The sequence below is a fragment of the Serinus canaria genome, chromosome 28 (assembly GCF_022539315.1).
Source record: "Serinus canaria isolate serCan28SL12 chromosome 28, serCan2020, whole genome shotgun sequence".
Taxonomy (NCBI): domain Eukaryota; kingdom Metazoa; phylum Chordata; class Aves; order Passeriformes; family Fringillidae; genus Serinus; species Serinus canaria.
In genome coordinates, this window is record NC_066341.1 from 3,265,585 (window position 1) to 3,278,147 (window position 12,563).

General features: G+C 63.0%; 1 protein-coding gene across 3 annotated transcripts; it reads right to left on the bottom strand.

Annotated features, from left to right (window-relative positions):
- Nucleotides 1-695: 695 nt before the first annotated feature.
- Nucleotides 696-10,154, bottom strand: ZNF414 (zinc finger protein 414). Of its 3 annotated transcripts, XM_050986226.1 has the most exons (9): nt 10,084-10,154; nt 5,323-5,453; nt 4,786-4,887; nt 4,600-4,707; nt 4,312-4,417; nt 2,937-3,442; nt 2,526-2,576; nt 1,896-2,051; nt 696-1,095 (listed from the first exon to the last, which is right to left on the bottom strand). In XM_050986226.1, the coding sequence occupies exons 2-9, from the start codon at nt 5,390-5,392 to the stop codon at nt 1,019-1,021; spliced, it is 1,176 nt and encodes a 391-aa protein (XP_050842183.1). In that variant the 5' UTR covers nt 5,393-5,453; nt 10,084-10,154; the 3' UTR covers nt 696-1,018. The 3 variants fall into 3 exon arrangements, with proteins under 3 accessions (XP_050842183.1, XP_050842182.1, XP_050842184.1); XM_050986225.1 differs by lacking the exon at nt 10,084-10,154 and having other exon boundaries at nt 5,323-6,018; XM_050986227.1 differs by lacking the exons at nt 2,526-2,576; nt 10,084-10,154 and having other exon boundaries at nt 5,323-6,018.
- Nucleotides 10,155-12,563: the final 2,409 nt, after the last annotated feature.

Genomic DNA, 12,563 nt, shown 5'->3' on the forward strand with positions numbered 1-12,563 from the left:
CAGGTGGCCATTGGGCCTTTCTGAGCCCTCTCCCGGTGTCTGTGGCCCCTCCCAGCGCTGGGAGCAGAGCAGAGCAGGGGCTGCCGGCTCTTCCCTCGCTCCCATCCCTCGCTCCCAGCCAGGGCTGGCGTGGGCACCAGCAGGTCCCAGCACGCCTCCCCTCCAACCAGTTTGCAGCAAACTTTTCACCCCGCTGGGCTGGGCCTGGCAGAGCGGGACTGGGGGAGCCCCAGGCTGCTCCCACGGGAGGTGCAGCCCCCCCAGGCTGGCACCTGGGCCCGTGCCCCTCCCAATGGCTCTGCTGTGCCATTCCATGCCCTCTGTCTGCGGCACGGCTGGGACAGGCACGGCGGCTGCCCGGGTCTCGGGGTCCCACCCTGCTCTGGTTGTTGGGGTGCAGCTGCAGAGGCTCCAGCCCTGCGTGCTCTGGGATGTGCTGGTGGGGGGCAGGGGTACGACAGAGTAGCCCTTTCCCTTCTTCAGACCTTCCTATTCCTCAGACCTTCTCCTTTCCCCTTTCCCAAACTCTTCCCTTTCCCCTTCCCCAAGCCAGCCCCTGGCACGGCCAGCCCAGGAGCACAGTGTCACACCCCCCGTGTCCCCATGTCCCCATCCCTTGGTTTTGGGGGGCTCCTCAGTGCCAGCCCCGCTCCCCCCGCCCCACGGGGACTGACAGAGTCTCTCCCGGCTGCCACTTCTGTACAATTCCCATTTATTTTTTCGAGATCTCATTCCAGAGAAGTCCACTAACTCCTGAGAACCTACCGGGCTCCCCGCAGAGCCCTCGGGGCTGAAGCAACAAAACCTTACAGGGAGGGAGAAACAGCGGCTCCGGCTGCTGGAGAGCTCCCGAAAATAAAAAGGAAGGGGAGAGGAAATTCCAGGGGAATCATCGGCCCCTCTGCTGCTCCTGTCCCCAGGGAGGGCTGCCTGTCCCAGCTCAGGGCTGTGCTGTGCCCCCTGCCCGGCTCAGGGGAGGGACGGGAGGTGCAGGAGAGTCCCTTGGGAGCCGAGGGCATCAAAGCTGGGAGTACAGGGAGTTCTCCATCTCCGGCGGCAGCTTGGCGTGGAACGGGGCCAGCCCCACCCCGAAATCTGGAGGGAGAGGGAAGAGAAGTGTCAGCACCTCCTGAGGGGGGGACATGGACCCCCAGGGGCATCAGAGGGGCTGGGGGACACAGGGAGGGCACTGGGAGGGCACACAGACACCCCCAGGGGCATTGAGGGGCTGGGGGCACTGGGAGGGCACACAGACACCCCCAGGGGCATTGAGGGGCTGGGGGCACTGGGAGGGCACTGGGAGGGCACATAGAGACCCCCAGGGGCATTGAGGAGCTGGGGGCACAGGGAGGGCACACAGACACCCCCAGGGGCATTGAGGGGCTGGGGGCACAGGGAGGGCACACAGACACCCCCAGGGGCATTGAGGGGCTGGGGGCACTGGGAGGGCACACAGACACCCCCAGGGGCATTGAGGGGCTGGGGGCACTGGGAGGGCACATAGAGACCCCCAGGGGCATTGAGGAGCTGGGGGGCACTGGGAGGGCACACAGACACCCCCAGGGGCATTGAGGAGCTGGGGGGCACTGGGAGGGCACACAGACACCCCCAGGGGCATTGAGGGGCTGGGGGCATTGGGAGGGCACACAGACACCCCCAGGGGCATTGAGGAGCTGGGGGCACAGGGAGGGCACACAGACACCCCCAGGGGCATTGAGGAGCTGGGGGCACTGGGAGGGCACACAGACACCCCCAGGGCACTGCTGCAGGTTTGGGAAGCAGGGACTGGAACCCAGCCAGGCTGTGCCAGGCCAGAAGGAGCAGGATGTGCCTTATCCCTGCGGATCCCTGCCACCCCCGGGAGCATCCCGGCAGCTGGGGGGTCTCTCCCGTACCCATCTCTGCCTCCAGGCGCCCGGGCGGGGGGTTCTTGCGGTGGTCCTCGATGTGCAGGGTCATCTCCTCGCGGGAGGCGGTGGAGAAGGGGCACTGCGTGCAGCTGTAGCGGCCCCGCGTGTGCTCCCAGACGATGCGGCTGGTGGAGGAGTGCCCTGCAAGGACGGGCGGGCAGGGAAGCACAGGGATCGCCCGGAGCCGGGCGGTGCCGCGGGGCTGTGGGGGCTGGAGCCCCCCACTCGCTCAGGGGTTCCCTTCCCGAGGGAAGAACCCCGAATGTGGGAGCAGGGGGCTAGGCTGGTCAGGGCACGTCGGGTTCTGGGCTCACACTGGGGGCACTGGAGCCCGGGCAGCTGCTGCTGCTGCTCCTCCTGCTGCTTCTGCCCTCGGGGCCAGGCTGGGGGGTTTTGGGGGGGTGCAGCCGGTAACCCCCCTGCCTCGGAGCCCACCTGGGCCGCATCCCCTCTCCGCGTGGCTCCCAAAAAGGAGGGAGCCCGCCCTCCCCCTCTGCCCTCCGGGGAGCACTGCAGTGCCCCTGGGGCATCTCCCGTCCCCTGTGCCCCCCCCCGCCGCCCCCCAAACCCCCCAGTGACAGAAAGCAGCCCCCACCCAGCAGGTGCCAAACTAACCTGGAGTCACTCCTGAGCCAAAGCATGGGAGGAGTGGGCTGACACTCACACCTGCGGAGGGAATCGAGGGCCGAGACAAGCATTAGGTCTTCCCCTCCCTGGGGGGGGACTCATGGGAGGGCAGCCCTGGCCCGGCCCCCCCAGCACGTCGGGGAGCAGCAGGGCCGGTCGGGAGAATTTGGAGGAGAATTTGGAGGCGTTTTTCGGCGCTCGCCGGTGCTTTTGCCCAATCGAACATCACACAAGGGGTGGCACGGGCGGGACGGGGCTTTTTTGGGGGGGATTGGCCGGGCCGGAGGGGGAGGAGGGGGCCGGATCCTCGGCTGGGCGGCGGCGGGTCCTCCTCGGGAGCTGCTGCTGGTCAAGGCGGGAGCAGAAGAAGGTTTGTCCCGCACGGCTCCGCGCTCTCACCTTGGCTTTTCTTCCAGACGGCGTTGGAGACGCTGGGGGGGCCGTGGCCCGGCAGGAAGGGCCGCAGGCGGTGCTGAGCCGGGGGCTGCGCCAGCCCGTAGGGCGAGGGGGGCACGTAGGACAGGAACGGTCCCGGCACCGAGGACGGGGCTGGCCCCGAGAACCGAGTCAAGGACGAGGGCCCGAACAGGGCGGGCTCCAGCAGCGGGAAGGGGTGGGGTGCCCCCGAGAGCAGCGGCTCCAGCGAGCCGGGCAGCGCCGCCGGAGCAGAGTCCGCGCCCGCCGCCGGCGCTTCCTTCTCCGGGGGCCGCAGGGCGCTCGGCAGCTTGGGCAGCCCCTCGGGGGGCTTGGCCGGAGGCTCCTTCTCCGGGGTGGAGGTAGCGGGGGGCAGGACGGGCCGGTCGGGCCGCGGGGGCGGCGCGGGGCCGCTGGCGCTGTCCGAGCAGACGTGCAGGTGCTTGAAGAGCGAGCGGTGCGTGCGGAAGCGCAGCAGGCAGTTCTCACACCTGGGGTGGGGAGAGAGCCGCGAGTGGGTGTTGGGCACGTGGGGATGGCTCCTGCCCAAAATGACTTTGGCTCGCCACGAGGGTCCCACGTGGATCAGCCCGGGGCTGATCCCAGAGCTGTCACTGTCCCTTCCTGCCTCTCCCACCCCAGGCTGGTCCCCAAAGCCCCCAAACATCCCCCCCAGGCATCACCAGCACCCTGCTCCTGTCCAGCCCACAGCAACTGTAGCCAAAATTTCCCCCAGACTGGGGGGATTCCTCCAAGGGGATCCCCCCCAAGGCACAGGGATTGCTGGAGCTGCTCCGGCTCCCAGGGCTCGGGGGCTCACTGGGTGCTCCCCTCAAAATCCATAAGGGTTTTCCATGCCAGGAGGAGCAGCAGGTCCCACTGAGTGCAGGCAGTTGATGATGGGCACGTGGGGATGGTTCTTGCCCAAAATGACATTGGCTTGGCAGGAGGCTCCCACATGGATGAGCCAAACTGGAATTCCCAGTGAAAATCATCTGGAACCCCCCTCAGTCTGGGAGATTTCTCTGTGGTGTCTGAATGTTGGAGTGAGAGAGAAAATGGTGCTAATAATGGCAATAATAATGCTAATAAATAATAAGCAATGATGAAAATAAGGACAAAAGGATAAAATAAAAGGGATAAAAATGTAAAAATATTTATAATAACGGTGATAATGATGATATTGATAATAATGACAATAATACCAACAATAATATCAGTGCTGGGGCTATGTAGTGAGCACTGGCAGATGCTTCCCCAGGAGCACGATAACTCCTTGGGAAATCTCCCTGGAGATCAGCTCTGCTGGCCAGGTGTCCCCAGAGAGGACAGGAGGGGCACAGGGAGCAGCGGGACTCACTTGAAGTAGCGGTTGGGTTTGTAGTGCACCTTCATGTGGGCCATGAGGTCCTGCATGCTGGGGAAGGTCTCACTGCAGCCCAGGGTGGGGCACTGGAAGGTTTTGCCTGGCCAGAAGAATTCGGAGAGAGATTCAGCACCAGCCCAGGGGGGACAGCCCCGCTGCTGGGGCTGCAGCACCTCCCAGCTGCCTGCAACCCCATCTCCCACCACCAGCACTGCCTCCCTCTGAGCCCTGCTCTGCCCCCTCCCAGCCAAAAAAAGGGCACGTGGCATGTCCTGGCCTTACCCTCGAGGGACTGCGTGGGTCTGTAGTGGACCTTCAGGTGGTCCATCAGCTCCTGCATGCTGGGGAAGGCCAGTTTGCAGCCGTAGCTCGAGCACTGGTAGTGTTTCCCTGCAAGGACACAGATCTGTCGGCCTCGTCCCTGCCCCGGCTGTCGCTGTCCTCTCCCCAGGGCGGGACTGGCCTCACCTGGGACAGGTCTGCGCTTCAGCGGCCGCAGCTCCGGGGCCGGGGTCCCTCCGCTCCCCGCCACCGGCATCGGGGCACCGGGCAGGGCTGGGTCACTGCAGCCTGCGGGGAGAGCTGGTGAGGCTCGGCCCTGCCAAGCCAGCCCGCTGCCCTCCCCATCCCTCAGCCCTGCCAAGCCAGCCCTCTGCCCTCCCCATCCCTCGGCCCTGCCAAGCCAGCCCTCTGCCCTCCCCATCCCTCGGCCCTGCCAAGCCAGCCCTCTGCCCTCCCCAACCCTTCAGAGCAGAAAAATGGGGCCAGGGGTCTGGCTGGAGGGGGCCGGAGCCCCCCAGGGTGTGAGGGCTGGGAGGGGTTGTGCTGGTGCAGGTGAAGTCTGATGGCAGCTGGAACACGCTGGGTGATGCCACCCTCACACCCAGGCACGCCCTGGCACACCTGGGCACATCCCCATGGCAGGGGAAGGGGTTTGGCCAAAGGGACCTCCCAGCCACAGGAGCAAAGGTTTCCCCTGCTCCTGCCCGCCCCGAGGGCACTCACCTGTCCCCTCCGTGCCGAATTTCCCCCGCAGGGAGAAGGCAGCCACAGCCTCGTCCTTCTCCGTCTTCATGGCCTGGCCGGAGCTGGGCACGGGCACAGGGACAGGGACAGGGTGGCTCCTCCCGGCGGGGCTGCACCAGGAGCAGGAGGGAGGTCAGAGCCCAGCCCGGGGACAGTGACTCCCTCCTCCTCCTCTCCTCCTCCTTCTCCTTCTCCTCCTCGTACTTTTCCTTCCTCCTCCTCGGTGTCCCGTGGTCGTGGGACCGACCTTCCCACCCGGGGCTGATCCCAGAGCTGTCACTGTCCCTTCCTGCCTCTCCCACCCCAGGCTGGTCCCCAAAGCCCCCAAACATCCCCCCCAGGCATCACCAGCACCCTGCTCCTGTCCAGCCCACAGCAACTGTAGCCAAAATTTCCCCCAGACTGGGGGGATTCCTCCAAGGGGATCCCCCCCAAGGCACAGGGATTGCTGGAGCTGCTCCGGCTCCCAGGGCTCGGGGGCTCACTGGGTGCTCCCCTCAAAATCCATAAGGGTTTTCCATGCCAGGAGGAGCAGCAGGTCCCACTGAGTGCAGGCAGTTGATGATGGGCACGTGGGGATGGTTCTTGCCCAAAATGACATTGGCTTGGCAGGAGGCTCCCACATGGATGAGCCAAACTGGAATTCCCAGTGAAAATCATCTGGAACTCCCCTCAGTCTGGGAGATTTCTCTGTGGTGTCTTAATGTTGGAGTGAGAGAGAAAATGGTGCTAATAATGGCAATAATAATGCTAATAAATAATAAGCAATGATGAAAATAAGGACAAAAGGATAAAATAAAAGGGATAAAAATGTAAAAATATTTATAATAACGGTGATAATGATGATATTGATAATAATGACAATGATCAGCCCCAAAAATAATGATCAGCTCTGCTGGCTGGGGCACCCCATCCTTCCCATTAACATCTGCTCCAGAGGCACTTCCCCAGCTTTTGGCTCTGGAGGGGTCTGGCCCAGAGGGGCTCAGCAGCTGTTCCTGCAGCACCCTGCACACTGGGATCACAGCACAGCAGGAAATAAACCAGGGAGGGGGGAAAAAATCCATGTGGGATTATTCCTGTGGCTGCCCCCGGACTCCTGGCTTTGTCTGGCAGTTGTGGGGCCTTTTTTTGTTGTTGTTTTCTCAGCTCAGCAGCCTCGGGATGGAATCAGCCAGCCATGGAGGGGGGTTGGCCATGGAAAAGGGAATCTGGGGCTGGGCTGGGGTTGCTCATGGCCCAGGAGGGGAAATTCAGCCCTGGATGGAGGGGGATGCTCCATCTCCATCCTTCATCCCTGTAGGACATGGGGAAAACAGGGAAAGCTCCTGGCAGCTCTGATGCAACTTTGTTTATCAGGTAGAAATGAGGGGTTTGGTGGGAAAAAAGGTCTTGGGGATCTCCTTTTTCAGGGAGACAATGCTGCAAAGGTCAAGGCAGGGCTGTCTGGACAATGTCCCTGTGGCACTGCCATATTTTGGTGCACAACCCTGAAGTGTCAGAGCTGGAACCACTGGTGCTGGAGAGTGCAGTGAAGCAAAATTCCTGCTGCCCTGCTGGAAATGCCCCACTGGATCAAAGCTGGGTGCCCAGACTGGGCTCAGCATCCCCTGGCAGAGCCCTGGGACCAATGGGCTCCAGATGAGCCCAAAGGGAGCAGGGCCACGGCACTGAGAGCTCAGGGGCAGCACAGGGAAGTTTGCCCAAGAAATCAGGAAATTCTTCCCCACCAGCACTACAGGAGCTCCTGGAGCTCCAGGGTCAAAGCCAGCAGTGCCTTGGGGTCTTGGAACCTCCGTCCTGTCCCTCTGGGATCACAGATGCCACATGGAGAGTGGCATTCCTTGTTGCAGCACTCCAGTGATGCCTTGTAAGTGGATTTTTTTCTCTGGAAAAGCTGGGAAACCTCTTGAGCAGATCCTGTGAGGGCGGGTGGGATGGACACCTGGCCTGTGGCCCCAAGGTTCCCCATGGGTGACATGGCAGAGGAAATGGTGGCAGCACTGTGGCATCACCCTGTGCCCAGCCCAGGTTTTTGGAGAGCAGGTGGCACCTGGATCATCTTGCTGTCATTTCTTACCTCCCATGGGATGCTGGCCAACACCCCCCTCCTCCAGGACTGTCTGTTCTGCAGCCCTGAGCATGACACCCTGGTCCAGGTGCCACTGTCCCCATCCCCAGTGACCTCCTGTGGTCACCAAAGATGTGACTGCCCCAGAGATGTGACTGCCCCAAAGATGTGACTGCCTTAGAGATGTGACTGCCCCAGGGGTATGACTGCCCCAGACGTGTGACTGCCCCAGCGATGTGACTGCCCCAGAGATGTGACTGATCCAGCAATGTGACTGCCTTAGAGATGTGACTGCCCCAGAGGTGTGACTGCCCCAGCGATGTGACTGCCCCAGAGATGTGACTGATCCAGCAATGTGACTGCCTTAGAGATGTGACTGCCCCAGAGGTGTGACTGCCCCAGCGATGTGACTGCCCCAGAGATGTGACTGATCCAGCGATGTGACTGCCTTAGAGATGTGACTGCCCCAGAGGTATGACTGCCCCAGAGATGTCACTGCCCCAGAGATGTGAATGATCCAGCGATGTGACTGCCCCAAAAATGTGACTGCCCCAGAGGTGGGACTGCCCCAGAGATGTGACCGCCCCAGAGATGTGACTGCCCCAAAAATGTGACTGCCCCAGAGATGTGACTGCCCCAGAGATGTCGCCCCCCTGGTGACACAATTCCCCCAGAGACAGGACCCCCCCAGAAATATGGCACCCCCCAAGATGTGACCACCAGTGCAAAGCTGCCCTGGAACCCCAGTCCTGGAGCCACCACTGTTGCTGTCATTGTCCTCATTATTATTATTTCCTGTCACCCCAAAAAGCTGCTGGCACAAAACTCCCTCATCCCAACCCCTGTGGGATGAACAGGGACCCCAAAAACCCTTCCAGGAGCTGCCAGCCATGAGGGTGGGCAGGATGTTTGCAGCTGCCCATCACCCCGAGCAGGCTGTGCTGCTGATTCAGTGAATAATTAACACAGTTTATCCCCCTCAAACCACCCGGGGGCTTTATCCATACCCCGAGGCTTTGCTCAACCCACCCCGCGAAGATAAATGGGACAAATAATCGGATTGGAGCATCTCTGAGGCCCGAGGATGAGGAGGCTGCCCCCAAACGCGGCTCCTCGGCGCAGGAGATGAGACAAAGGCTCAGAACAAGGGGCTCATGTGATCGCGCAGCCGGCGAGCGCCGAGGGAGGAAGCGCCGGCAGTGCCAGCGGCTCCGCTCCTGCCAGTGCCACCAGCCCCGACTAAAACACACCCCGAGGGCTCTCCTGGAGCTTCAGATACCGCGGGGAGCCCTCACAGAGCTGGGGGTGATGGGGGGGATGCTCCAGGTGTCCAATGCAATATTGGTGCCCCAATACCAGCATGGGCTGGAGCAGAGCTGCTGCCGGGGTGCCACCCCTCCCTGGGGGGGGGTCCCTGCTTTCCAACTCAGAATCTGCCTGCAGAGCCTGAGGAGCCCACCCCAAAACCCGGGTGGGCATCCAGAGGGGCGAGTGATGAACCCCTTGCTGGCCTTGGTGTCACATCCACGAGGGCAGCTCAGCTCAGACCCCTCTTCCCTCTGAGGGGAGGGTCCCCACTGTCCCCCAGATCGCTCCAAGCCCTGCTGCCATTTCCTCACATTCCCACACCACTCCGGTGCCCACCTTTACCTGCCTGCCCGTGGACGGCCCATGGGAAAACCCCACTTTGCCTTCAGGAGCCACCTGGGGATGTTGGAGCTCCCTCCCTGAGCCTGGACAAAGCTAAGCCCAGCACCAGGCGAGCTCGCCCCATGGCCAAGGGCAGGAGCCCCCGGCTCTGCCAGCCACGGAGCGGCTCCCAGAGGTGTGGGAGGATGGAGGGAGCACGGGCAGATCCTGGCAGGTGCATCCCGGGATGTGAGGGGGCCCTGCTGTCCCACAGGCCACACACCTGTCAGGACCCAGGGCTAGTGGCTCCTGTGGCTCCCTGTCAGCCCCACAAGGGGTAATCCCAGGGTAACCCCCATGGCCACTGGTTTCTGGAGCTGGTAGCCCCCCACGGGCCACACACCCATGGCTACAAGTCCACGGGGGAGTGACACCCACGGCCACCACCCCATGGGCAGTGGCCCCGTCAGCCGGAGCCCCCGCGGGCAGCAGCCCCGGGGCTGGGGCAGGTCCCGGCTCCCTGCAGAGCCCCGGTGCCCCGGGCCCCGCTCCGGTACCGCTGCTGTCCCTGGTGCAGCTCCAGCCCCGGTGCCGGTCCATCATCTGGTACCGCTACGGCCCCGGTACCGCTACAGCCCCGGTGCTGGTTCATCCCCGGAACCGATCCAGCTCCGGTGCCAGCACACCTCTGACCCGGTACATCCCCCGGTGCCAGTGCTCCCTTCTCGGTGCCAGCACCCCGCCGGTGCCGGGGTACCCCCTATACCGGTACATCCCCGACACCGGTACGGTCCCGGTGCCGGTACACCCTCGATACCGGTACATCCCCGATACCGGTACGGTCCCGATACCGGTACAGCCCCGATACCGGTACACTCCGGTGCCGGTACACCCCCGGTGCTAATACGGTCCCGGTGCCGGTACACCCCCGCCGGTGCCGGTAAAGCTCCCGCTGTCCCCGCATCCCCGGTGCCGGTCCATTCCCCGATCCCGGTCCTCCCCCGGGCCCGCCCGTCCCTCCCGGTCCCTCCCGGCCGTACCGGGGTTGCGGCGGGGCCGGCGCCGCCCGGGTCGCGCATCAGCGGCGGGGCGGCCGCGGGGCCATTTTCTGTGCGGAGCTGTCGCGAGAGCGGGGGGAGGAGGAGGAGGATGACGGGGGGGAGGAAGGAACGTGCGGAAGGGCGGGCGGAGGCCTCGGGGGGGGACCCGGCTCCGCCCCGCCCAGTTCTCCCCCTTCCCCCGGCTCCTTTTCCCGGGAGATTTTCCGCACCCCGCATCCCAGCGTCTGCGGGCAGCTCGAGCATCCCGGGGGTTTTGGAGCTTCCCGGGGTTTTTGGAGCATCCCGGGGGTTTTGGAGCATCCAGGGGTTTTTGGAGCATCCCGGGACTTTGGAGTATCCTGAGGGTTTTGGGGCATTCCGGGGGTTTTGGAGCATTCCAGGGTTTTGGAGCATCTCGGGGGTTTTGGAGCATTTCAGGGTTTTGGAGCATTCCAGGGTTTTGGAGCATTCCAGGGTTTTGGAGCATCACAGGGCTTTGGAGCATCACAGGGGTTTTGGAACATTCCAGGGTTTTGGAGCCCCCAGGGATTTCTAAACATCCCAGAGAGGGAAAGGCATCATCAGTTCCTGAAGCTTTTGGAGCATCCCAGGGTTTTGGAGGATCCCAGGGCCCTTGGAGGATCCTGGGGTCTGGGATCACGTCAGCATCCCAGGGCCTTGAGCCTCCAGAAGGCCTTGGAATATCCCAGGACTTTGGAGCATCCAGGGAGTCTGTCAAGTACCTCAGGGGCTTTGGAACAGTCCAGGGCTGATGGAGCATCCTGAGGCTTTCAGAGCTTTTGGGGGGGCTTTGGAGCGCCTTGGACTCCTCAGAGCTCCTGGGGCTTTGCAGTGTCCGGGGGGCTCCAGAGCATCCTGGGCTGTTCAGACTCTGAGTCCTGTGGGAAGTGCTGGAGCCCTTGGAGCACCCCAAGCTCCTGGAAGCACCCCAAGCTTCTGGGATCATCCCAGATTTTTGGGAGCGCTCCAAGCTCCTGGGAACATTCTGGATTTTTGGGAGCACTCCAGATTTTTGGGAGCACCCCAGACTCCTGGTAACACCCCAAGCTCCTGGGAACACCCTGGATTTTTGGGAGCACCCTGGAGCTCTTTGGAGCACCTGGAGAACTCTGGAGCAGCCCAGGGGTGCCTGAGCTGGCCCAGCTCCCACGTCCCTGCAGGGCTGAGCAGGGACATCCCCCTGGCAGCACCCACTGCCCCCCATTCCCCATTCCCCATTCCCCACCCCCAGGAAGGGGCAGGAAGGAGTTTCCTAAACCCCCAGAGTTCCCAAAGCCATTATTTTTCATGAAAATAACATCAGACACTTCCCTCTTGCACTCTGCAGTGCAAGGACTCCTAAAAAGCTGTGATTTACAGGAAAATCATCCCGAGCAGTGCAGGGGCTAAAAAACCCCCTCATGGGGAAGGGGGGGGACGACACACCCACAATTTCCAGCGTGGGGCTGTGAGGAACTTGAAATCCCATGGGGAATTTCCCACCCCAGTGGGGTTCTGCCCTCTGTTAATCCCTCCCTGGAGGACACAGGGTCCCCTGACCAGTGCTGGACCCCAAATCTGAGTTGGGAGGAAGGTCTGCATGACAGAGGAGCAGCTCCAGTGGGGGCTTGGAGGGAAGGAGGGAGGAAGAGGAGGGCTGGGCTCTGTGGGATCAGGGAGGAAGAGCAGGAGGGCTGGGCTGTGTGGGATCAGGGAGGAAGAAGAGGAGGGCCGGGCTCTGTGGAACAGGGAGGAATAGCCGGCCCGGGGTCTGTGGGAACAGGGAGGAAGAAGAGGAGGGCCGGGCTGTGTGGGAACAGGGAGGAAGAAGAGGAGGGCTGGGCTCTGTGGGAACAGGGAGGAAGAAGAGGAGGGCCGGGCTCTGTGGGATCAGGCTGGGCTCTGTGGGATCAGGGAGGAAGAAGAGGAGGACCGGGCTCTGTGGAACAGGGAGGAAGAAGAGGAGGGCCGGGCTCTGTGGGAACAGGGAGGAAGAAGAGGAGGACCGGGCTCTGTGGGAACAGGGAGGAATAGCCGGGCCAGGCTCTGTGGGAACAGGGTGGAAGAAGAGGAGGGCCGGGCTCTGTGGGATCAGGGAGGAATAGCCGGGTCGGGCTCTGTGGGCTCAGCCTGTCGTCACTTCCTCTGGCGCAGGCCTGGCGGGGAGGCCGGACACGGGGCCGGACATGAGGCGGACATTCGGGTCCTGTTCCTCCCTCTCCTGGTGAACCCTCCTGAGGCAGGCCCGGGTGGGGCTCTGCCCCCAGCCCACAGCCCAGCCCGGCTGTGCCCCTGCCACAGCGGGTCTCAGATGCCATCCCAAGCGTCCCACAGGGTTGAGACCCCACACGCTGAGGGGCTCTCAGCTCCCCCGAGCAGCGCCAGGAAAGGCAGTGACAGCTCCGAGGGCTTTGCCTGAGGGATCCTCGGAGCTGTTCCTTTGCCGAACACGGCAGCAGCGCCCTGCTCCTGCTTTGCCG